Source organism: Drepanopeziza brunnea (assembly GCF_022702325.1).
Source record: "Drepanopeziza brunnea f. sp. 'multigermtubi' strain 214-2 chromosome Unknown ctg4, whole genome shotgun sequence".
NCBI lineage: Eukaryota > Fungi > Ascomycota > Leotiomycetes > Helotiales > Drepanopezizaceae > Drepanopeziza > Drepanopeziza brunnea.
Window position 1 is genome coordinate 557,037 of NW_027094067.1, and position 25,100 is coordinate 582,136.

The 25,100-nt window shown below is 49.0% G+C and overlaps 9 protein-coding genes across 9 annotated transcripts; 3 read left to right on the forward strand and 6 right to left on the reverse strand.

The window, feature by feature from the left end:
- Positions 1 to 4,534: 4,534 nt before the first annotated feature.
- L3040_003045 (uncharacterized protein) lies at positions 4,535 to 5,218 on the forward strand (the record flags this gene model as incomplete). Its single annotated transcript, XM_007296514.1, has 1 exon — positions 4,535 to 5,218. One exon carries the CDS (start codon positions 4,535 to 4,537, stop codon positions 5,216 to 5,218), a length of 684 nt encoding a protein of 227 aa, XP_007296576.1.
- Positions 5,219 to 9,845: 4,627 nt separating this feature from the next.
- L3040_003046 (uncharacterized protein) lies at positions 9,846 to 10,943 on the reverse strand (the record flags this gene model as incomplete). The annotated part of the gene is made up of 4 exons (XM_066154311.1): positions 9,846 to 9,850; positions 9,904 to 9,925; positions 10,001 to 10,781; positions 10,837 to 10,943. The coding sequence occupies 4 exons, from the start codon at positions 10,941 to 10,943 to the stop codon at positions 9,846 to 9,848; spliced, it is 915 nt and encodes a 304-aa protein (XP_066012286.1).
- A 313-nt stretch (positions 10,944 to 11,256) lies between these two features.
- Positions 11,257 to 12,299, forward strand: L3040_003047 (uncharacterized protein; the record flags this gene model as incomplete). Its single annotated transcript, XM_007296516.1, has 3 exons — positions 11,257 to 11,790; positions 11,859 to 12,089; positions 12,141 to 12,299. The coding sequence occupies 3 exons, from the start codon at positions 11,257 to 11,259 to the stop codon at positions 12,297 to 12,299; spliced, it is 924 nt and encodes a 307-aa protein (XP_007296578.1).
- A 391-nt stretch (positions 12,300 to 12,690) lies between these two features.
- On the forward strand, positions 12,691 to 13,739 carry L3040_003048 (uncharacterized protein; the record flags this gene model as incomplete). The annotated part of the gene is made up of 6 exons (XM_066154313.1): positions 12,691 to 12,856; positions 12,910 to 12,965; positions 13,041 to 13,066; positions 13,119 to 13,146; positions 13,227 to 13,430; positions 13,521 to 13,739. 6 exons carry the CDS (start codon positions 12,691 to 12,693, stop codon positions 13,737 to 13,739), a joined length of 699 nt encoding a protein of 232 aa, XP_066012287.1.
- A 1,226-nt stretch (positions 13,740 to 14,965) lies between these two features.
- On the reverse strand, positions 14,966 to 15,412 carry L3040_003049 (uncharacterized protein; the record flags this gene model as incomplete). The annotated part of the gene is made up of 1 exon (XM_066154314.1): positions 14,966 to 15,412. One exon carries the CDS (start codon positions 15,410 to 15,412, stop codon positions 14,966 to 14,968), a length of 447 nt encoding a protein of 148 aa, XP_066012288.1.
- A 1,005-nt stretch (positions 15,413 to 16,417) lies between these two features.
- L3040_003050 (uncharacterized protein) lies at positions 16,418 to 17,756 on the reverse strand (the record flags this gene model as incomplete). The annotated part of the gene is made up of 2 exons (XM_007296519.1): positions 16,418 to 17,638; positions 17,745 to 17,756. The coding sequence occupies 2 exons, from the start codon at positions 17,754 to 17,756 to the stop codon at positions 16,418 to 16,420; spliced, it is 1,233 nt and encodes a 410-aa protein (XP_007296581.1).
- A 1,599-nt stretch (positions 17,757 to 19,355) lies between these two features.
- L3040_003051 (uncharacterized protein) lies at positions 19,356 to 20,781 on the reverse strand (the record flags this gene model as incomplete). The annotated part of the gene is made up of 2 exons (XM_007296520.1): positions 19,356 to 20,599; positions 20,652 to 20,781. The coding sequence occupies 2 exons, from the start codon at positions 20,779 to 20,781 to the stop codon at positions 19,356 to 19,358; spliced, it is 1,374 nt and encodes a 457-aa protein (XP_007296582.1).
- Positions 20,782 to 21,485: 704 nt separating this feature from the next.
- On the reverse strand, positions 21,486 to 22,877 carry L3040_003052 (uncharacterized protein; the record flags this gene model as incomplete). Its single annotated transcript, XM_066154315.1, has 2 exons — positions 21,486 to 22,645; positions 22,700 to 22,877. 2 exons carry the CDS (start codon positions 22,875 to 22,877, stop codon positions 21,486 to 21,488), a joined length of 1,338 nt encoding a protein of 445 aa, XP_066012289.1.
- A 601-nt stretch (positions 22,878 to 23,478) lies between these two features.
- L3040_003053 (uncharacterized protein) lies at positions 23,479 to 24,277 on the reverse strand (the record flags this gene model as incomplete). The annotated part of the gene is made up of 2 exons (XM_007296522.1): positions 23,479 to 24,109; positions 24,171 to 24,277. 2 exons carry the CDS (start codon positions 24,275 to 24,277, stop codon positions 23,479 to 23,481), a joined length of 738 nt encoding a protein of 245 aa, XP_007296584.1.
- Positions 24,278 to 25,100: the final 823 nt, after the last annotated feature.

Here is a 25,100-nt window from a genome sequence, read left to right on the forward strand (position 1 = left end):
AGAAAAGTGTTGGAGAGACTCGTAGAGAGTAAAGGTGATGATGGAGAGTCGTGAAGGAGGAAAGTCGTAAGGGCGAGGCAAAGACGGTAGTGGTGTTGGGACGCTGTGGTCGTTGGTGATCATCAAGATAGACGCTTGACAAGGCGGGGGGTGCTTGGGACTAATACTTCTGATATATGACGAGGCTGCACCGGTCCAGTCTCGTCTAAATGCAGTAGCAGAATATTGACTGAGGGATGTGGATTCCCGCTATTGCCTGCTATGCCTGCTATGCTTGCTATGCCTGCTATGCCTGCTGCTATGCTTGCTACGTCTGCTTGCCTGACACCTGTTTAGCGTTGACCATGGATGAGGGAGGGATTCTTTGTCTTAGGTTCCAATCTAACGAATCAACAGCCCCAAAGAGCTCGCATTGCAGTGCGTCAATGCCTACCGTAACTGGCTAACCTGGGCTACTCCTTGTAAAGTCAGGGAAAGTCAAGCCTAGGCCAGCCCGATTCTTCACTTCTCGGTCCAGTCACACGCTGCGCAGAAAACCGCAGCTGGCTGGCTGCATGGGCCATCCCATCCATCACTACACTTTACTCGGCACTGGGCACTGGGGCACTGGGGCACTGGGCAGGGCGAACGGGCGGGCGTGAAGGTTCAAGTCAGCACGGCTCTCGATAATCCAATAATCCGCCCTAGCGCAAAGACTGCAACTCCCTACCGTATCTTCATCTCAATGTCGAGTGCTGATTCGATGAGGAGTTGCTAACGGTGGATCTGCGTGCCAGTGAGTTGCTACTTTCTCTTCTGATCGATCTGCTGCTCTGTTCGGAGTCCCGAGTCCTGAGTCCTGAGTCCTGAGAGTCCTGACCCAGCCCAAGGCTGTCTGTATCGCATCGCATCGCATTGCATTGCGTTGCGTTACGTTGCGTTACTGTCGCGTTGGTGCTCTTGTACGACCATTGCATTGGTCAAATCCTAGCGAAGCGTAAACATCTGAGACTGGCCAGCCACCACACAGATCAGCCATGAGACCTGAGTGACGCTGACACTGATCTCTTTCGCTTCGCATCCGCATCCTTCCTGGGTGCCTCCGCCTCGTGGGTATGTCGCGGCTTGAGTGGTAAGGTTGATACTTTCTTCTAGAAGTACGTAGTAGATCTTCATACCAACTGTCGCCACTCGGGCCACTCGCTTCCAGTAACATTCCTCTACCCACTCGAGGTGCATCCAAGCTTCTTCTCAGCTGCATCGTGATGTGTCAATTATTCATCCCACGGGCAGGATCGTCGGTGGCCAATCTCCGATCGCATCCTTTCCATAAAGGCCGAAGCCAGCAGCGGGCGCAAGGGGAACTGCTGTACTGTACTGTACTGTACTGTACTGTACTGTACTGTACTGTACGGGAGTGTATAGGCTGAGCACAGTCCGTTGAGTTTTGACAAGTGGACCTAGTGACCTTGTCGCCGCTGCGCCCGAAGCAGGCAACAGCCCTGTCTGCGAAGTATAACCTCGAGTATCTCCAGTCTTTCCACACTCTGTGACCAATCATTGCCAGCCGGCCAGAGTTCCAGACGGCCAGTGAGCCCTGGGAGGAATTCAGCGACCAAGGATATGGGTCCCGTACAAGGCTGGAGGAAATTACTAGTAGTATTTTGGCGTGAACAAGAAAACCGAAAGAAAAAAAGCAAAAATATGTGGTGGGTGCGATAAAGCGCTCATTAACTTACTACTATCTATTGGTCTGATAGTTGTAAGTAACCCGTTGCTCGACCCAATAATTAGCAGAAGGCTACTCCGAATAGCGAACTCACTTGACCACAACGAGACTAGAACATCATATATCACGTCCTTTCGGACTACCAGATACTCCACGAATGGTAATGCAACCACTGCAGCAGCTCAGCAGCTGTACGTACACTCACTCTCTCGTCCAATGAGCCGATACAGAATATATGTTTGGACTCTGACCATTCTCAACCACTTGGACGAGCTCGCTCGCATGATAACACGAAGATCGGCCGGCACGGCTGGGCTGGACGCGGGCTAGAAACTTCTGCGCTCTCCGTACTGTGCCTCCGCCATCATGATTTCTAGGACCTGACATCAAGCCAAACTTCGTTGATATGGTATGGTGTACGGTAGGTACGCGTCACGCCCTGCGTCCCACAGGCAGGTATCCGTCTGTAGGCATCTGTAAGCACCTGGGAACCTCGAATCCTGTTGGTTGCCCGCCTGCCAGCCATCTCACCCACTCCCGAGCTGCTGTTTCCGGCGTTCATAATCTCTCAGCGGAGTACAGGGCAGAGAGTTGGAACGGAAAAGGGCCGGGAGGGAATGAATGGCAGCCTTGACGGCTCCGCCGGCCGGTCAAAACATGATCAACGTGATGGTAGAAAGTAAATCAAACCAAAAAACCAATAGAGCTGTTCCAAGATTCACCCGTAAATGCAGCCCCTGAAACTCACCGCCAGTCTTCGGGCGGGTCAGCTATTCTAGCCGAGCCTGCCTGCCTGCCTGTCAGCATACCAACAGATAAGCAGTCGCCTCGCAATCCCATCCCAGACTCTGTCTGGCTGGGCATCTATCCGCGGCACGTTTCTGCACGGGATACGGCCAATTGTCCAACTGCAAGAAGCAGTACCTTGTACTGTTGCAGTATTGGGTTTTGGTAGGATCGAACAACACTTCTCCGAGATGGAGTTACTTGGAGAACAGCAGCCCGTAGCTGTGTGGAATTGATGCAGGAGTAATAGGAAGGACTGCGACGAAGGCTTTGATTGCTTTCAATGATCACATCGAGGTTCGCTGTGATAGACGGAGCTAGTTGTACAACTAGTAGTGCCCCAGAGTAGCGTCTCACGTGGCTTAAGCGACTGTCAAATCCAACATCAAGGGCTAAAATCGCTTTGTCGAAGAAGACCCTCCCCTCAACCCTAAAGAGCTCCCTCCTGCGAGCTCAAAACAACATGAACAAAAGCGCCTCTTCTGCAGCCATATACACTTCGGAGTAGCCTCGCATCACGCGCCTGCTGGCTACCTGCATCGGATCCCGACAGGTCTTCATGTAATGTCAGACAGACAAAGCCCAGGCGCGTCGGAAAGCAGGCGAGAAATGACAAGTTACAATGTCCCCCATCAAACCCATTAATCGACCGAGATCTTCGTCCGGTTGAGATATGGTGGCTGTACCTCCAAACGCTCTGGTTACTCATGGTCTGATCTTGTACCACTGTACTGGGCCGAAACATCCCTCTTTCCAACCTGGTGTTGCGCCACCACGAACAGCTGGAATATTCCTGTGGCAGAATACATGAGAATTTCGTTCCGGAATTCGCAGTGCGCCGGTACAAATGAACGAAGCATGACTGGAAGCCGCGCTGAGCTCCTCACTGCAGCAGCATGTCCCTGCCTCAAGCATGAAGCAAGCATGAAGCTATATCCAGCATCTTAGTTGGATTCGCGATCTATAGCGCGGCTCGCCTTGCGCCTATCGACCTCCGGAATATGGGATGGACGACCATATGCGGCCGGGTACAATCGTCTCGGAACAAAGGCCGAGCTCACGTCGATCCTGCATCAAGTTGCGGAGACATTTGAGGATGTCGTGACCGGGCTCTTTCAGCGCGGCTGCTTTCCCGATAGTTACGTGAGCGCTTCCTGACCAAGCGGCGGCCGCTTAAGAATTCCTTTCCATTGTCATCAGCAATCTAATATCCCGAGCTGAAACTTGACATCAAGCCTCTATCTCTGTTTCTTTGAACAGGGAGGACTTTGTCCATGCTCAAAACTTTCGGCTGCGAAGAGATTCCGAGAGACTGTGAATTTGCGTTTTTCTGTTTATGCCGCCAAGTATCCCCAGGAAGTCCCTGGTCAGCAGCACCTTCCGAGAAATTTGTTTCATATTGATACGTGTTTGAGGTTTGGACCCTTGATAAACATTGTTTTCAAAGCCATCTTCATCAATCTCATACCTCTACTCAGCGCCCTTGCCGCTCAGCAAATCCGAGCTCGAAGTAAACGCTTTCCACTCTTGAGAAACCCAATTTTGCTCTTGGTTGCTCGTCGTGGAAAGGGGTACGAGCCGTTATCTAAGCGCAGCATCGCATTTTCCTCACCTCCCTCATCTCATATGTCACTCCACATGTTTTAATAACCCACTCCCTCATCAAGATCTCTGGGGATGAAGCCATGAGCTCCACCGGCGTGCAGAAGTAGCTATATATAGATGCTCTCTGGAAGCGGCTGCCACAAGCATATCCTCGTCTCTCGCAAAGCTTATCCATCCTTCAGCGTGCAATTTCTTGCTCTGACACCACTTGAGGCTCGCCATCACCCTTTTCCCGAAGAGTCCAAGAACAGTGCCAGCGCATCGTGCTTATTGCCTCGCGCGAGTGTGCGAGCGCGACTAGGAATTCACTCAGCGTAGATGCCACCACAGCTTCTGCTCATTCAATCTCACACCCTCCTTTTGCTCGCTTGTGTCTCCCTATCATATGTAACTACACAATAAGCCATCGCCTGTTCTGTTCTCACGGTAGATATCATGCCGAGCCATTCATCCCTCGCGTCCTTCCTACCTCTGGAGCTTCCGAACTTCCTTGCGATTAGATCGTCGCCTAGAACGGCAGATGCCAGAAAACGTCTGAGAATCTCCGCGCCAAATGATCCCGTAATCTTGACTTCGAGTCCTCCAGTTTCCGAATCTAGGGCCAGAGACGAGATGTCAGTCTTTGGCGCCCCGGCTTTGACGATGGCTCCGCCTCCGCAATATTACTCCTCGCCTCCGCCGGATTACAAGCCGTCCACACTCAGTATACAGCAATCGCCATTAGGATCGCATCCTATGCCGATTCTGCCACCGCCGCCATCTGACAAACGCCCACCATCACCCGCGCCGTCTGCGCTCTCGCCGCCATCATCACTCCACGACCTGCCAAGATACACGCCTCGAGAATCGATTTCGGCGAGGGATTCGGCAGCCAAGGCTAAACCGCGACCAAGCGCGAACACATGGGCGGCTTGGATCCCGTGGAACTGGTTGTCACCCCCACGGCGGAGCGGGTGTACGATAGCGGGAAGCACGGGACAAGGAAGTCGGGATCAGGTGGACGGTGACAGAGGAATCGAGCTGGATGCGCATGAGCAGCAACAGTACGAGCTTGATCAACAGCCGGTGGCGAGAGAAGATAAGCACAGGGAGAGATATTGGTGCTGTGGGTGCTTCTGATCTGGACCACCCCCGGCTTCCAAGTCAAGTCAAGAGTCAAGCGTATCACATGTTCGGATCAACGAGGTGCGGAAAGAAAACTAGTGAGCCTGGTTTGCGGCATGGCTGAATTGTCGCGGCGTCACCCGCCTGACCTCTAATTGACATGACGATACTGGTACTGGTCAGGATCAGAAGGGTCACTTGTACAAGATTGTATATCTGGTTTTTTCGAGTGGGGGGTTTGTACGATTGTGGTGGACCTCTTCGTGGCTGCTGTAGGACAATAGCGGCTTGTAATTATCGGCTTCGCTTAAGAACGTGAATCGGAGAAGAGAAGCAAGCGCCCATAGAGGGTAGATGGCGAGTGAGTGGTGAGGAAGCTGGCAGATCTGATGTCGCTATCGTATGATTGACATGATACATTTTTGCGATTTTCTAGAATGTATAGAATTCTAATGGTTCGATGCATTTTCTGCCTGGCTGGCCTCCTATTTGCACTGCTTCATTGTACATGTAGACATAGATACATATATAGATATGTAGATACATTGATTAGTCTAGTCCGGTAGAGCTAATCCCCAATCCTCCTTCCGTTCAAAAGCCCTTAACTTTCGCAACCTTATTTGTATGCCACTGCCTTGAACATTCGCAGCAGATCTTCTTTAAATCTTAGGTGTTGGATGAAGTCTGTTTGTATACGCTATACAGGACACCTTGCTTTGAAACATGTCCTTCAATGAATTTCCTAGTCCTTTCATCAATAACGCAGCACTATCTGTCAACCGCGCCGCGCCACGCCATACGTCTTTACCAAGCCAACAACCTAAAGCTATCTATCCCTACTTATTTATATCCTCTCCAATCCCCAATTCCCATAAAGAAAAGCACTTTATATTATAACATAACATGACATAACAGCCACCCACCAAGCTTCCCCCATACCCAACACCCACACTCGCGTCCATCTCTCCATCTTTCTCCCTATCTATCTCACCCCAGCTAACTGCCTCCAGACAGATCCGATTCCATTTAGTATATGTATTAAATATAAAAGCTCTACAAATCTATTGATTCATTTCAGATTCTAGAATATAGATCTAGATCTAGGATAGAACACCCCACCCTCTCAACCCTTCCAAACACCCCTCTCTCCCGCTCTACCACAGCAAATATCCCATCCCATTTCATTCCATTCCAACCCCTCTTTCTTGATCCAGAATCCAGAATCCAGCCCACCCAGGCCGCCCAAGCAAGTCAAGCAAGCTAAGCTTAGAAGAAGGAACAACCTCATCCATTGTACACTAGAGCTCATCCATAGTTCGCGTAAGTTTTCAAATCTAAACTTAAACCTTCTATTATTATCGACAACCCCATACGCAATGCGGATTCAATTATTACAACTATTAATCTATTCATTAGAATCCATTAAAAGTAATAATTAAATTGATAATACGATTGCTATATGAAATCTTAGTCCTTCGTGCGCTTGTAGTAAGCATAGGTGGGGTGTTCTTAATAAAGGTGCAGATTTACGTGAACTATGGATGAGCTCTAGTGAACAAGTGATGAGCTACCCGCTAAGCTACGTCAAAGAATTCCGGTTTTAACAGGTTGTATATCGCTCATTTAATCACCCAAGATAGAATTGAGAATTAAGAATCGAGAAGTAGAACAGAATGGAATATAATATACCATACCATACCAAATAAAAAAAAGAGGGTGGGGCGGTTAGAGAGAGAGAGAGAAAAGACAGCGTCAAATCAATCCAAGTGACATTCTCAAAAAGAAAGAAAGAGAATTTAGAACGAAGAGGTGTCTGTCTTATTCTGTTTGTATATATACGTGCTTGCTTGCCAAGAAAGGCGGAAAGCTCTAGCTCGGAAGCATCTCTGCCTATTGTCTATCTGTCTATCTATATCTCTGGCTATCCAAAAACCCTATATTCCCCCGGGGCTAGTTTTTGGTGCTAGTAATAGTAGTAATAATAACAACAATGACCCAGGACTTGTGACCACTTGGGGTAACAGAATTCCTGGTCGAGAGCTAGCTGGCTTGGACGCCCTGGTACGTAACTCACCCGACTAACTGACTTGCGAATATCGGACGAGGAAGGGAGACCGTCGCTCGACAGAGCCGCCCGAGCCCTGAAATGCTGGCCGCTATTTGCGCGGAGGTGGAGGGGGAGGAGACGTAATCAAAGCGCTATCTATACAAGCCCGTTGACTCGAGTTCTTTGATCATACAGTTATTACTATCAAAGAGTATACGATGGATAACCTTGCACAGAGAAAATACGGAGGCCGGCTGACAGCTGTACCAAAGACAATAAGGAAGCGATAAAGAGACTAGCTTCGTAGCGGCAGCAAAGTTAGCTGCCATCCCTTAAGGCTCAAGGCCAAAGACCAAAGGCCTCGAGCACCGGTTCCAGGTACCCGGATTGCGACCTGCAACAAAACCTTCAACTTCATGTCACAAGATAAGGACCTCTCGGGGATACTCTTCCTATTCGTGCTGGACGCGACGCGGAGTGAGGTTATAGAAAAGCGGATACTTCGTAGTAGACTTGGTAATTCATTCACCTGAGACTTAGAACGTCTTGCGTATAAGCCGAAAGCAGCCGAGAGACCTATGGTATGCTATGCAGAAAGGCTCTAATTAATATTCAGTACAAACTAGTAGATTGACAAGATCAGATAAGATACCCAATTCATAATTGATAGTAGTGTATTCTATAAATTTGTGTTCGGATATTACCACAGCACAGATGGATAGGTAGACCAAGAGGCAAGATCCCACCTCTCCCTCTCCCCCTTCACAAAAGAGCAAGTACTGGCTAAAACAAAGTGCTATTCCGGACCATAATCCCTACTCCGTAGGCGTACAAAAACTATCAAGTTCAAGGTCCAAGAGAACGGCAACTCCTTCACTTTACGGATAGAGACGTGGTACAAGAACTGTGCCAAACAAAGATATGAAGCTTTGACGAGGAGCAAACCGAGAGATCTATCATAACGAGTCTCTGCAAGAACCTAGCGTGACGAAGCGTGACGTACAAAGTTACGTAGAATACAGTAATCAAAAAAAGGTCCAGGATATTTTCAGGCTACGGATGTATAACATGTACGATGAGATCTGGAAGAGCAGAGAAAGATGCAAGCTAAGACCTCCGAGCGCCTCACTCCCCTTAGAAGTATTTTCCCACGGCCGGGCTCACAGGTACTTGGCGAAGAGGCAGGAGCCAGTCCATATAACAGTACGTTATCGTGCGATGTGCAACAAAAGTTCGAGTATCGGAAGAGAACGAAATAGAGCGCATGGCAATAGCACCCATGCGGCTGGAATGTCTGGAGTTGGCAGCTGTAAACGAGAGACTTGACAGACTACTTAAGCTTTGACTGAGGCTAGTGAGGCATGCGTAAGATCACTGTGATGGGCTTTGCATGCGAGTGCAACTTGTCATCTGTGCGATAGGTATCAAAGAATGCTTCTCGGTAGAGAAGAGCATGGTGCTTATTATACCGTGGATGAGATGTGTCATCGACATAGAAAACGGCACAGAAGCCCTACCACCTGTTCATATATCGCCTCTTACTTACGGCCAGTAATATGACGAGAGTAAGAGGAAGAAGGGATATCGGGACACATATGGGACAATGTGATGATGATAGCTAGAGGTGAAGGAAGGACATAGCCAAAATTGACTACATACATTTTTCAAAAACCGGCTCACTTGTATCATTCCGAAGAGAACCGAGCACTAACATTTTGTTGCTCGAGATTACTGGGAGCATATGAAGGCTAATTAATTTAAAGCTCCGTGGAAACAACTGAAATGGATATATAGTGCTGTTTAGAGCGACCCAAGCGGTCACCTGACCCATTTCCACACAAAAAAAATTCAACAGAATTCTGCGATGTGCAACAAAACACCAGATGATGGGACCGAGCACTTGCATCTGACTTGCTAAGACCGTAGAGAAGTCGATGGAGAGAGAGACGCCGTAGAAGAAAGACGTCGGGCAGACAGACTACTACGTCAACGAAATATTTAAGCGAAGGTCGGCCCCCTAAAGCGGTGCAAGCGCACATAAACGGAGGTAGCTTCAGAATAGCACAAAAAGATAAGAGCTTGCCCGATACTTCAATTCTATAATTCACAGCTAAAGTGCTTAGCTGCCAGTCCGATATCCGAGAGGGATTTGCGGAGTAGAAAAAAACTCAGACGTAAAGAGTTTTTTATCGGAATTTGGGAGCCAGCGCTAGGTGGTGGTACACCCACCGCTCTCCTTGGGCCGTTCGAAAAAGTAAAGATGGTATTCCTAAGCGGAGATAGCCAGCTCTCATATTCGAGTAGAGAGAACGGAATGTCCGAAATCCACCTTTCTGTCTTATTGTGGTCTAGATATCTGGCAGGTCAATGTAAGACATCTATCGGGTGGAATGGTGGAATCGGTAATCTTCTGCGTCATGAAGGGAGTCTAGATTTCAGAATTACAACAATACTGAAATCCTCGGCTATGTATCGACATGGTGGCCCGGGAATGGCGGATTCCTTTGTGAACAGTCTCTCAGATTCACAACCATATGGTACGAGCCAAAACAATTTGGTACCAGCTCGTACCGATGGATGGTACTTTGTTATGGGTCAACCTGAGTCCAGCTTAGTATGAAGTTTTAGAGGGAGGCATGCAGGCCAGACCTACATGCCAAACTTGGCCTCTCAGACTAAATAATAGTGTGGTTAGCTTCCTCAACAAGGAGATTGCGTGGTCATTTGGTCTTTGGCTTCCGAATAATGACCTTGGTGCCTTCCAATTGCCACCCGACACCATATTCCTTAGCTAGCAACGGCCACGGGGTATTCGTATACAGTTCCACAGAACTTAGATCAATGCTGAGGTAGCTTCGACCCAGACACTTCAACGCCTGCCTCTTCATCATATCCTCAGCGAACTCCATAAGCTTAGCCTTGTGTCCATCCACACTCCTCTTCACCCTCCAGAACAGATAATAATTGTCGTGCGTAAGTGCTCGTAGAAGAGCGTCCACCTTCGGGTCGCGTAGACGGTGTTCACGCCGTACCAGATACGCCTGTGACAACTCGTTCTGCCTGCAAGCAAGGTCCAAAACCCAATACCCCACAAACTCCTGCACTTCCGTGCTAGTGAGAGGCTGCACCGTGTGCATTCTCTTGAGGAGATGTAGTATGGCGGGATGGTAGGATTCCATATGTTTGACCAGTATCGAGAGCCTGATGCAGAATATATACGCCTGTATCGAGAAGTCGTCCACCCTCTTTGAAGCCACGATCCCCTCCCGAAGCTTCCGCATTGCCATTATCAAGACCGAGAGATCTTTCTGCCCTGAGACGTCTGCGTTGTCGGCCATTGTATTCATTGATATTGTGGGGGTAGCAGGAGCTGTCTTCGGTCGCTGGTTCTCGGCGCTGCTCTCGTGGGATATGCCCATACGTGCCATCCGCCGTCGAAGTTCATCGCCTCGTCCTGCTTCGGAGCAGAATGCCATATATCGCTCGACAATCTTCGTGTAGTATCGCTCTTGTGCTCTGTGATCGAGAAGCCTGGTAGCGAGTTAGTGATACCAGGTAAGGAATGATGTTGACATTCAGTACTTGCCTATTGTCGCCCTTCGATGGTAGGCCGATTTCCTCGAGAGGATCCACATTCACAGGTTTTAGTCGACCCCATGGTCCTGAGGGCGTGCGACCACTACGCGAAGACATTGATTGGGCATATAGAGCGAGTGTAGTAGTGGGTCGTAATGTTTGTTGATGTTGTCGCGATGGAGGGGCATCTTTCTGCCTTGAGCGTCAGGAGTCAACTTTGTTAGTGCGGAACGCCCTCGGTAGCAGCAACGACCCGCTCTCAACATTCTGCATACTTACTTATCATGGAGTCGCAATCCCTATTACTGCTTGGATTTGTACATTTCAATTCCGAGCCTTCTTTGTGGTTACCGGGAACCTCTGTCGAAATTTCTTTACCGTAAATACGGCTCTTTCCCCACCTCTACAGTCCTGCAATCAATCGAACCTCATGTCGGTCCGGCAGAGAAGGGGGTCGACGAGCGAGATTATCAAGGATGCCGCAAAGAATCTGGAGAAACGCGTCGAAAATGTTCTGACCGTGTTATGGGATGATCTGCCTTCCTGGCAACAAGACAATCATTATATCCACTCAGGATATCGCCCAGCATCCGAGTCCTTCAAAAAGTCATTCGCCAGTCTCGGTTACCTCCACAATGAGTCTGTCAACATCTACTCCCATCTGCTGGGGGCATTGATCTTCTCAGTGGCTGGAGTCGTCATCTACGCTGCTGTGAAGCCGAGATACGAGACAGCAGCATCCTCGGACATTCTGGCCTTTGGGTGCTTCTTCCTGGGTGCTGCCCTATGTCTTGGTATGTCTGGAACATATCATACAATTTCGAACCACTCCCCGCTTGTTTCCAAGTTTGGCAATAAGTTGGACTACGTTGGGATTGTGCTTTTGATCACGGGCAGTTTTATACCGAGTATCTATTACGGGTTTTACTGTCATCCCCACCTGCAAGAGTTTTACTGGACTATGGTATGTTTTCATAGGGCCCTCGATGTGAGGTAAGACTGAACGACTGAACTTCGGCACTTGGCCTATAGATATCTTCTCTGGGAACTGGCTGCGCTGCAGTATCAATATTCGAGCGCTTCAGGACCCCAGCTTGGCGGCCATACCGAGCGGGCATGTTCGTCCTGATGGGTTTGTCGGCAGTTTTTCCTGTCTTCCACGGATTGGAGATGTTTGGCTTCAGGGAGATGCAGAGCCGAATTGGTCTTACCTGGTTGGTTCTGCAGGGAGTCTTCTATATTATGGGAGCTGGACTATACGCTGTGAGTTATCCTGCTCTGGGTAGCTCGTCTGAGATGCTGAGTGATACTTAGGCTCGCTGGCCCGAACGCTCATGGCCCGGGTCGTTCGACATCTGGGGAAGCTCTCACCAGATTTTCCACGTACTTGTAGTCATGGCTGCGGCATCGCATTTATATGGACTGTTAAAGGCGTTCGATTTTCATCATGGAGCTCCTGGCATCACGTGCTAGCTGACTAGCGATGGAAGATAAACGAAGACGAATAAATGATAGAGTTGAGATGATGTTAACATTTGACTTTATCGTTCACCTTCCTACTGGTAGGCAGGTATATTTTCTCGTTTATTTGACATAGTAAATAAACAGTATTGCCTCGGGTTCGAGTACTATTCGGCAAGACTTCGGTAGCCTCGGCTCGGCAGCCCCATTGCAGATCCGGGGTACAGTAGCTATAGGTATATGAGAAGTATCGTGGAGCTTCCCCGCCAATCGTGGGAAACTCTTCTTCTGTTTTCTAATCTTCAATTCAAAAAACATGAGACCCAACTTCTCTTTCCTTGTAGCGTAACAAACGCTTCTGCATTTTTTGCTACCACCCATATTCAAGTAACGTATTCTCAAGATGGCAGAGCGAGCTGCCCAGATCGCCAGCCATCTCAATTACCCCAAGGGTATGTTGGCCGGGCAGGTCGCTATCATTACCGGTTCAGGTCAAGGAATTGGTGCCGAAGCAGCGAGGTTATTCGCAAATGAAGGCGCCAAAGTGATCGTGTCGGATATTGATGGGAGTATGCTGTCTCGCATTGGTTGGAAAAGGGCAATGTTGATACGAAGGCAATAGCGAAAGCAAGGCAGGTTGCCGACAACATCAACAAGTCCGGTGGCAAGGCTCTAGCTGTCGCTGGCGATATGCTGGATGCCGAATACCTCAAAACTCTCGTCAAGAAGGCAGCATAATTTGGCAATGGCAAGATTCACATCATCGTCAACAATGCCGGGTGAGCTCCTCTCAACAAGAACCATGGGAGCAACCGCTGACGGATTTGATAGATACACCTGGGACGGCGTGATCCACAAGGTATAATAGCATTCTGGAATTCGCGACCTCTCTGCGAGCTGGCAAATGATTTTGACCAGCACTGACGCAAGGCATTATAGATGACCGACAAACAATGGGAAAATATCATCGCCCTTCACAACACCGCCCCCTTCAAGCTCGTCCGCGAAGCCGCTCCCTACTTCCGTGTCACCAACGGCGAGCCCCGCTGCATCATCAATATTTCCTCGACCTCGGGCGTACACGGTATTGCCGGCCAAGCTAACTACGGTGTTGCAAAATCGGGCATCAATGGCCTTACGAAGGTCATTGCGAAGGAATGAGGCCCGAAGTTTGGCGTCCGCGCGAACAGCATTGCGTTTGGAAATATTTCGACGATGTTGACGGCGGCCAAGGAGGATGGAGCATTTGTGACGACGCCGGATGGAGAGAAGATTGCTTTGGGCATACCGAAGGGACAGGGGAGCCAGCAAGCTAATGCGAACTTGGATATTCCGCTTCGAAGGCCAGGATCGGCTACGGAGGCTGCGAGTTCCATCTTGGCCGTTGCGAGTCCGCTGTTTAGTTATATCACGGGACAGGTGCTCATGGTTACTGGAGGGAGGAACATGTAGCAATGGGCTAATCAAAGTAATGTCGGATTCTGATAGTACCTGCGCAGTGGATTTGAAATACGAGGCTTCCCTCCTCTCGACAACTTTTTCATCGGCGAGAATTTCATATAGTCGGGGGACTAGATACTAGTGTTTCGGGAGCAGCTTGAAGGTGGCAGTGCTTCGCCCACAGCAGACTTTTTAAGCTTCACGCCGAGCTCCGCAAAGGCTTCAACGATGCACGCAAGTACAAGCTCTTCCTGCATTGGCTTGATTCTAGTCCAGTATCCAGTGAGCCCACGACGATCAGCTTGTCTTGCATGCATTTTCCCAGTGCTGCAACGAGATGACACCTGTTAAATATGATGCTTCTATTTTTTTTTTTTTTAAAAAAAAAAAAAAAAAAAAAAAAAAAAAAAAAAAAAAAAAAAATTGAAAATTGCAAAACTCAACTAGAAGCTCATATCATCGGATAAGGGATGATGGATATGAGGTTCTAGTCTACAAACCTAACTGAATAGGTTTTTTCCGATGATCGATTGGGTCTCACGGCGAATTTACACCAACTATAGCAGAACCTGAGGGTTTGAGCCGCTAGGCCATCGTCCCCGAGTTCCGCCAGTTGTGGAAGATGGAGCTGAAATTTTTTCATATGAAGTCGGTGAAATTTTTTTTTTTTCCCCTCCTGCGCGGGAGGCGAGAAGAGGCCGAAAGGAGAGGAGAGGGAGGGAGGGAGGTGAAAGCGGGAAAGTGTTGAGAGATGGATTCTATTTGTTTATTGTGTATGTTTATTGGGAATTTTGTTGGATTGGGCTGAATAGATGGGTGGGTAGGTAGGTTATTGTCTAACCCCCCTTTTTTATTTTCTTCTTCTCATCTGTTTTATGATGAACAGATGACCGGACCGAAGTTTTTGGAGCTGGAGCTGGGGCGTGGCTTATCGGTAGAGCGGTGGCCATAGAAGCAGAAGCGCCAGAGAATAGGTTGTCGTATGGAGAGAATTCGTATCGACAACGGTCGCTGCAGTGTCGATGTCCAACTCAACAGCACACTTCTCTTCCCAAGGCAGACCTCAGCTCGGGGCGACGCAGCTCGAGATAAAACAGACGGCCCCGGTCAAATCCAAGTGAGGACGGCAATCCACTGGCAGTGATGGATGGAGACATCGAAGTCGATCTCGACGCCAAACAAGTCTTCAAGAGCCGACTCGAGCTCGATTAAAGAGAGGAGTCAACGCCCAAAACTCTCTAGCTCAGCCTTTTCGTGAATTGCACTGGCATCAACCGCAGCGTGTCCAGCACTTGTCTCGAGAAGTTTCGCTCGCGAACTAGAGGGCTCTGCGACCACGCTCTTATGGAGGCAGGGGCAGGTGGCAGCGAGAGGATCGCCACTACGATCCGAGAGCCAAGCATTCGTTGGAGATTTTGACGCCCCTCGATGCCTGCGAATTCCGCTGCTACCTTTCTCAAGGCCAGTAGCGAGTGGTTGAGGTTCACGCATGGAATCGACGTACGCGTCTCCACACGTGTATCAGCAATAGGCCGAATGAGCTGGCGGATTGGAATTAACCAAGGATGGTCGCGAATGGCTCCGGGGACCGACGCCCGGGGAACTTTCGCAGGCGCTCCGTCTTTTTGGTTGGGAGGCTCCAGGATGTTGCGCAGGGCGATGAGCGGGATCTTGGAGAAGTGCATCTAATTGATGGCCGAGACTGAGTTCTCCGCCAGATTCAGAACAAAGATATCTCCTGAGGTCTGTGCCAGGTCCCTCAGAATCAAATGAAGAGTAGGCATTGGGCTGGCGTATGGTGTTGAGATCAGAGCCTGGGGCAACAGTAATGCTATCTGCTCCGGTACGAGTCCAGAGATAGGTCAGGTCAGACTCCAGATATGGAACAGGGAAGCGAATCATGCCATCTGCTAGCCAGACTTTGGCGGCAAGTGTCGCGGGGATCTTCAGGACTCTGGGAAAAGGTGGATAGGATGTATTTGTATTCCATTGGCCACGACTGTTCGATTGAACAACACCACGGAGTTCGTGAAAGAAAACGAATCACCTTGAGGAATCGAATGGTACAATTTGTACTTGATTTGAATTTGTGATTGTTACGCAATTTAGAAGTGATAGCTGAATGTCTAGGGTTGGTTTCGATGTCCTCGCTTAAGTGGCCAACAGCAGTTGCCCAGTACCGTACTTCCCACCAACATCTAGCATACAAATACTCCCAGAACACTGCCCCGAGCTCAAACGCACGTCTGTCTAGACGTTGGGTCGTCAGGTGAGATTGGAGCAGGGCGATGTAGTGCCGTTTTGCGATGTTTGGGATATCCAGCACTCAAACGAGACAAGGGGATAGTCGAGAGAAAAAGAAGGTTCGATAATTACATGTCCACCGTCGACCCCTTACCAAATGTTCTCGTGTGAACTGCGAAGGCTATGAACTCAAATACTGGACCTGTACTCGACTACATAGCACCTCCAGACTGTAGGCCACCGATCGTCAAGACATTGAAAAAAAAAAGAAAAACATCTCCTGTTGGTCGACTCAGAACATCGCTACGCTTGGCGAACGAAAACCAGAGAGAGCATATGAGAAGGGAGAAGAAAAGGATTGTGGTCAAACAAGCTCTGCTAGAGCAACCCGATAGACGTCAGATATAAAACACCTTTGCCAGATCAAGAACCGATAAACCGGTTCCTTATCGCCACTCAGCTCCCCATGCCTCGTCCCCAAATTCACCCTCATCCGCCGCCTCTTCCATCATCTCCATCTCTCGAATCTCCTCTCGCTCCTGATCCAACTTGCTCTCCAACTCCGCATTCCTCACCTTCGCAGCCTTGTCCCAATCAGCCTGATCCTCCCTGCTCCTCTTGACCCTCATCAGCGCAGGTCTACCAGCCTTGATCCGCAGAGTATTCAACGCCCGCTGCTCGACAAACGTGAGATGCACATTCTTCCTCCCCTTTCCCTTTTTGCTCCTGATCCCCTTCTCCGCGTTGACGAATCCAACCAGGCGCTTCATCTTGCCGTAATCAGGGCGGATCTGGTGCAGCTCATCCTCAGTAATCTGGACGTATTCTTTGCCGTAGGCGCTGCGGTTGGCGCGAGGGTTGGCGTAGCGTTCGACTTCGGGGGCTGCTGGACTGGGGGTCTCGTCGCGCTCGATAGACTCGAGTAGGCCTTGGAATGCGCTTGGGCGAGCTCGGAGGGGGCTGATCACGATATCAGGTGGAGGAGGAGATGCCGCGCGCTCTGGGCTGGGGGATACGAGATTTGCGTAGTCTCCGTCATAGCTGCGCGAGTCGAGAACGTGGTCAGGGGCAGGGACGTTTTCGGAAGGGCTCGTTTGCAATAGGAGACCTGTATCTGGGGGGCTGTATGGGGCGTATGCTGAGGGCGTAGGAGCTGGCGAGTATATGGGGTAGGCTGGAGCTGAACTAAGAGAGTTGTAATATCCTTCTGGGTCCGGATATAGACTCAGACTAGCTTCAGTTGGCGTAGATAATGAAGGGTAGTTGGGATACAGACTCGGACCAGCTTCAGTCGGCGTGGAGAAGGGAGGGTAGTTGGAAGACGTCTGATTCCAGTTTTGGTTGAAGGTAGTCGAGGAATTTGATGTAGCTGCTGGATTTGGCATCCATACTGAGATTTTATACGGGGAACCGGCGATCGGAGCCCAACTTGAAGGGACTGAGGGTCCTGCATGGCTCATGGGACCGTATGGGTCAGAAACGGAAGTACCACTCGCGCCGTATTGGTAAGCGGCGAATCTGGAAGGATTGAAGGGGGAGGCTTGACCGGAAAGTCCGGTCCAGCCAGACGACATGTTGGCTGTCTCGTCGACGCGATCTCTGACCTCGGAGTTCTGATGGGCCGGTTTTCGGACGCGCTCATCTGGCTTGCGGTATGGTCTCTGGCTCTGCCATAATATCAGCTTCTGGCCTTCCTCACGAAATAAGCATAGCTTGAAGGGAGGGCCTCCAATCAAAAGATCTGACAGAATTTGCCAACTGTCGCGAACTTACTGAGGGCCTCATGTTGACTGACTATCGACCGTTGTTGTGTGGTAGAAAGGACGCGAAACCTCAGAGGCTTCTGATGCCTTTATCTTACTCAGAAAGTGAATCCGTCAGCGCGTGACTCAGAAATTCAACAAGATAAAGCGCGGCTGGGTGAGGGGCTAGGTGTTCGGCCGCTAGCGTGGGGCGCCTTCTCTTTTCGATGTTTTGACAGAGCCTAGCCTACATCGGGTACACGTGACTGTGACAAGCTCTCCGGCTTTCACCAAACCTTCAAAAATTTCCGGCCCTTTGCTCTTAGCCCTCGCCTCGACCGGGTTTGGGTTCAGTTTCTCGGCCTCCAGGATCCACTTTCTTTTAGCAAGAACAGCACCATATACTTGTCACTTCACCGGATCGAGGACTTCACGCGTTGGCATCGACCAAGTCTCTGGTCTTTGGAAGAGCAGCTCGACCGAATAATTCATCATATTCCTCCTGAAATATGGATTCTAAGTACTGTGGTAGAGTTCAAGAAAGCGTAGAGCTGAGACTTCCCAAGCCCACCAATCCTTTAGTAGAAGTCTGATCCGTCTACAACTCGTGAATGGGCAACATCCGCAATCCCCAAAAAATATGAAGGCATAAACTCATATCACTATACCATTTCAACAGTTGAAATATTCTCACCTCCCACACCAATTCTCCAAACTTGTATCGAATATAATAAAGCACATTCAAGGACCGAGAAGAGTTTATTCAAAATTACTCAAAAATCGATTTAATTTTCACTCAAGGTAAATCCCCCTTCCTTCATAGTTATCTGGGAGAGCGGTAGCTCAGAGATCCTTCTTCGAAATGAAGGGAGAATTTGGTGCAGATTGTCGCCAGTTAAAGCCGGTACTTGAAGGATTAATTCCGCTTAACCTTGTCTTTGTATTCTTCCCTTGAAGAGCCCACTGATCACAATTACCAAAGGCACATGTAATCAAAAAAATTTTTTTTACTTCGTATTGAGTAGCGTTTCATTTACACCAGCAGGGCTTTCTGTAGATATTAGAGAGATCCCATCAGCGAGAGAAAGAGAGAGAGCAAGACGAAAGACATCATGGCGCGCAACAGCTATAACCCACGTAAGTTGCATTCACAGACACTCATCTTCCGCTGCTCTTTGTTGAAAAACATGAGCTCTGCAAGCATTCTCGCTTCAAAGACCTGAGTGCAGTCCAGCGTATGAATAGAACTTTGTCAAAGGCAGCTGGCAAATAGTACGGCTCCTTACAGGCTGTATAGCGCTGGGAGTGCATCTTGCATTCCAAAAGGTCGCTCGCTATTTCTATCAAGGATCCCACAGACTCCAACTTCCAAGGTTTATATCCGCGAGCACACTGCCGATATCGAATTCAGAAACGATTTCTTCCAAAGCAAGTGTACGCGTGAGACCAACTGCTGATGTAGTATGCTGTCCTTCGAGCCGTCCACTGCTGAACACCGAATGAAAGCATCATATCGTGATCTATTGAGCCCGCCCCAAAGGTTCTTTACATCTGCAAACGACAAATTTTTCATCCAAGGAACCCAAGTGGTCTGGTCTATCATGAAGCCATTGAGCCTCAGCGCGGATACCCATCCGAACATTCATTCTTCATCGCCACCACTATTGCAGCCCGCAAACATTGCAGCCATACCCTCGTATGGATCCTCATCCACTTCCAGCGGAATGATTGAACCGTCGAAAAGACAAGGGGCCTGGGCCCAAAGATCATGAAGTCTCATGAAGTAGCTGCCCGATTTATCACATCGCGGCTCTTCGGTCCAGTAGCAGACGTTGGAAAATCGTGGGGCCTTCGGCAGAAGATACGTTATGGTATTGGGCCACTTGTGCTGTGGATAGTAGCAAGGACCTTCGATCTTAGCTAGCATACAAGTCTTGATCTTGAGGCGTGATTTTTTGCCAGAGCTGTCAATGGCAGCTCGAAGCTCCTCTTGAGTACGGCCCGCCCAGGACTTGATTTGGCGGAGTTTCTGTGTCCTACCGACTAGCGGATCGAAGCCATTGAAAATGACCTGGTAATCTATACTTTCCAGTTGCAAAGAAGTGAAGTCGTCGCCGATCTCGAGGAAATGCAGGATGGACTTGGTGTTTGGTATTTCTATATCGAAGCCGCGATTGGTCCATAGGACAGTGAGCGTTTTCAGATTAGGGCACCACTGGTTCAACTTCTCGATGATCTTTTGGGGGTTCGCAAATGGCTCGTCCTTGGTTAAGCCATACGTGACCATATAGTGAGCAATTGCCAAGTGTGAGACGCGGGATAAATCAATCAAAGACTTGATTTTTGCGTATAATATGACTCTCGGGTCAATAATCAACGTATCACGCTTCTCGTCAATATAGCTATGCGTGCCATTGATGTCGAAGCCATTGCTGATGTCGGAGTGGTAATCTGACATAGCTGTCCTGTTCCACCGAAAGCCCATGCCCGGGATATGAATCGGGATCCTACGATACATATTGTCAAAGAGATTTTTGGACTCCTGGCAGACTAGTCGCAGCTGCCCCAAACTACGGTTGGAGCGGAAAGACTCATCGATAGGCTTGATTATGCTGAGGTAGCTCGTGAAAGATATACGCCCCAGAGAGCTGAGGTATAAAGTACGTGGGCCAGGCAGAGCAAAGAACCAGATTTTGAGTCTCAACTCGGTTGGTAAGAGGCGAAACAACAAGAACTCTTCCTCCCGCTCAATGTACTTGAAGTGATGGGGACGTGAGGGGTTTGACCGGTCGACAAAAGAGTAGCGATGTGGTGGCGAGAAATCACCTTGGACGATGGAGCCATCTGGATTGTAGAACGAAGGCTTGTCGGTGATTATGTAGTCACCTGATTTTCAATTAATGTATGTTATTCGCAGGGTTGTGGACAGGTCACGTACTAGTGCTGAATGGAGGTTCAAGAATCGCCCCAGGACTACTCGGATGGAGAATCGGAGGATGTGGAATTAGCCTTGGGAATTCCCGCTCAGCACTGTCCTGTATACTGGTTTCTTCCGTTGATATCAACATCGCTGATATGCTGAAGGGATCGTGGGTGTATGGCGTAGCTGGGATGCTTATCAATGTTGATGTTGGGTCGACAAATAACTGTCGAGAAAGCGATAAAGCGCGGGCGAGACGAATGACTGCAGTTGGATTTGGATAAGATGAATATGAAGAATATGGGGGGAGATGCTATTGAATTGGTTGAGGAAAAGGAGCGAAGCTGAAGCTCAGCTCAGCGAAATACACCTGGCGCTAATCTGTATCGCACCTTCCAACAGGATGAGTCCAACACGTGATGCTATAAGGCCTGCTATTTACTTACAATGAAAGCCCTCCCAGCGCTATCAAGAGCTAGGTCAGAGCCCCTGGGTCATCGTCGGTCTCCCAGAAACACATCAACATGCACATGGTACTGTAATATGACACCAACGGAGTAACAGAACCGTAAAGCAAAATGTTAAATTGCTATTTGAGGAAGAGAACGCAAGCGAAAAGCTGCGGCGCCAGTGGGCAGAATCATTATGCCAGAGCGCAAAAAAGAGCACAAGAAATAGTATGGGAATATGCGCATCGCCGGGTGCCACGGAGCTCCACAGACCTCTACCTATCGACCGACTATCAAAGAAGGGACCGAAATGCTGAGATCGATTCCGAACGACCAAGCACAGAAAGTCCATGCCACTCTCCACCGCACATACCAAATGTCCTCCAGCCGTTTCTGAAAAACGCTATTCCTCATCACCCGCCTGCCGGAACATCTCGGATATGCTCTCGTATGGCTCCAGCCAATTGATCGTGCCATCATAGCGACACGGAGTCTTAGCCCAGTCGAACAAAAGATAGTGCGGTACCGATGTATCGCGAAACGGCATCTCCATGCGGAAGCAGACATCGGAATACTGCGGGTTGGTAGGGAGAAGATTGACCATCTTGGTTAGCCATGCTGGGCCTTCTATCGTGGCTAAGGTGCAGACTTTGATCTCCACCATCCTCAGTCTGCTTTCTGGATTATCTGCTAGATACCCTTGGATTTCTCTTCTGACATCATCCGCATTGTTCAGAAACTTTCTGGCAAGTCGTGATGCATATCGTTGGTAGCTCTCGCTCCATGGGCCGATCACTTGAGCGGGTAAATAGTCAGCAAAATCGCGGTTGATCTCGAGAAAGTGAGGCTCAAATTTATAGCCTGTATTTTGATTTGGAAAGTTTGCCGAGTAGATTTCGAGGGTAAGGGTCTTCAATACTCGACACTGCTCTACAAATTCCAAGGCAAGCTTTATATTGCAAAAGCCTGTATCCCCTTCATCGGCGAGTTCGGTGAATAAACGAGTACGGACCGCAAGGTTTGTAAGTCGGGACATGTCAAGCCATGCGTTTTTTTCCATGATATCTTTTATGTTCTTATGTATGAAGAGTGTATCTCTCCTCTCGTCAACGTACCAGGGGCCAGTGTTCCGGAATTGGAGGTCGTTGTTGCCAAGCCCGGAGTAGTTCTCGGGTGCAAGGTCTTCGTCCCATAGTGATCCAATGCTTGAGCCGAGTATCGGAAGTACGCGATAGTTACTCTCGAAGACATCTCGGGATTCCCTACAAACCAATCTTAATCTTTGCATCTCCTTGTCGTAGCGAACTTGGCCAATGGGTTTCATCAAGACCGTCATTTCATACCGGGTGACGATGGTAGTGACGAGTACAAGGCGTGCTGCTGGTAATGCGAAGTACCAGATTCGCAGTCTGAGCTCATAAGGCAGGCGGTTGAAGATCGTAAAGTCTGGGTTCGGCTTGGGCCATTCGATGACCGCGATGTGACATGAGGAGGGGAGTTCGATCTCGACGACAGAGCCATCGGCAGAGTACATCGTCGGCTTCTCGGTGATGGAGTACGCTTCTGTGATACAGTCTGTCAGAAAATTAAGCTCGTAGAAGAACTGAGTGTACTGACCAGGGGTATATGGATCAAGCTTGAAGTCCCCATGAGCTAACACATGATCTGTGAAAGGAATCAATGCCCGTGTGGAGGAAGCGATATTGCCGTGGTCCTCGGTATGCATTGCAGATGTTGACGCTCGTGGCGCAGTTTTAGCATCCCCGTCGAGGTGGTAGCTGTTGTTGGAAGTCATTGGATACTGTTCTGTCGCGGAGGTCGACAAGATTAGAACTGAAAGATATCTTCTTAAAAAACCAGTGCTGAGCTGCTTATATAGACCTAGATATCCATGTAGTGCTAGTCACCCATATAGTGAATCCTTGATACGCTTCGAGGATAAGTTGTGATTCAGACAATATTCAGCATTCAGTATTAGAGACAAATCAACCACTTACACTCTAGACAATCTGTATACTAGATGCTGCTTACCGATTGTAATCAGAGTCAAATCTAGTTCTTCAGTGAATAAGCACAGGGACGTTTCTCTTATACGTGAATCAGATTGCGTCCCCGGAGCTGAAATAGTGCGCACGCTTGTCCGCGGGGGTCACATAGAGCTTTCAGTTCCGCATGCTCTCGCCGCATGCTCTCGCAGCCAAACAATTATAAATCCAACCTGATAAGTAACAAACACAAGAAACAAGTATGCGATAAACATCACATCAAAGAAAATGCATAGAATCGTGGCGCAGTGGCATGAGCCCATCTGATCCACATAGTGTACAATACCCCTTGGACCTCGAAGAAACATCCATACATTAGTTATACCTGCCAAGACGCCCTTCGTAGATCCCCTAGACCTTAAGCCATAACCGCAAGACCCCAGTAGCGTATTCAGCAATTTCTGACGATCCCAATTTTGAATCGCCGTACAGGCGATCAACAAAGGTAATCGGCACCTCCGCAACTGTGCAGCCCATCGCTTTAGCCCGGACCATCATCTCCATCTGGAAGGTATATCCTTTACTCTCGGTACTCTCAATGACCTTCTGCAGAACCGCCCTCTTGTACAGTCTAAAACTACCCGTCAAATCACTAACTCCAGGTCTCAACACCGTATCCGCGAAAAGGTTGGCGCCCCTCGACACCAATTTGCGCTTCAGGTCCCATCCAAAGACACCTCCATCACCGGCGTATCGCGTACCAGTGACAATGTCGTATCCACCGTTGGTAGAGAGCTCTTTCTGCTTCGCGATCATGCGCGAGATGAACTTGGGGTGGTGCGAGAAATCGGCGTCCATGATTATAACATAGTTCCCTGAGACGAATTGCAGGCCGTGTACGTATGCCGTTCCCAGACCGAGCTTGCCGGCTCGCGCCTTGAGGAGGACGTGGGGGGCGTAGGCTTTGGCGAGTTGGTTCGCGACGATTTGGGTGCCGTCTGGAGATCCGTCGTCGACGATGATAAGTTCCCAGTCGAGGTTTCTGCAGGGGGCAATTAGTTTCTGCGCCGGCGAGGTCATTGGAGATATGTATGTGAACGTACTGCTCGGTGAATGTGCGATTGAGGAGCCAGGTAATGATGGGCAGGTTGCGACGCTCGTTGTAGGTCGGGAGGATAACAGAGTATTTGTCCTTGGTAATTGGGGCCATGTTGATCGAAAGCTGGCGAAGGAGTGGAAGAAGAGAAGTGTAGAATTAAAGTGGTGGTAGGGATAAAGTACCAAAGGAGAGATGCAAGTGGTACAGGTGCGAAGTGAGGCTGGAAATGATGTGGCTTCAAAAGATGTTCGTGAGAATGGTGCCAAGCCACTTGGGCTAAGACTATTTGAACGTCATTTCATCAATTTCGTCTTCTGCACTTTGATATCTTCTCGCTGGACAGAAAACTTATGTGCCAAAGCTGTCGTCGAATGGATTTTAATAAAGTTTTATTTTCTAAACAATTCTTGGACTCCACTCTTGATTTGAATCTCCATTTTCCGATTCGTTTGTTGCTGCAGTAGGTACGTACCCATGAGAATTTGAATAGTGTCCGAGAGCCCTCGTCAAGCACACAGATAAATCAGCATGACCCTTACGCTGCGTTGCGTCTTATGCTATCGGGCTCTCTGGGATTTCTAGGACTTAGGTGCTGATGGGTTGTTGATAGGGCTTTGGGCAGGCTGCTGGTGATCATAGTAATCATCCGCCCCTCTGTGCAGCCCTCAAGTTCTCGCATATTTGTCTAGTCAGCAATATGCGCTGCTATCTTGTCCTTTTCTTTAAATAGCATGCGTCTTTTTTTTTTTACAAAAAGTTTCCACTCTAGAGCAGCACTGGTCGAATTTCGAGTCACGTGGCAACCTTTCCTGTAACCGACGAGCTTTGCGTAGCCTGTAACGGCGTGGAGCCCTTTCAGGCACACAATAAATTCGTGCCGTTAATATCTTCATTTACTGAGCTCATGTCCTGAACTACTCTTCTATCGCTTACT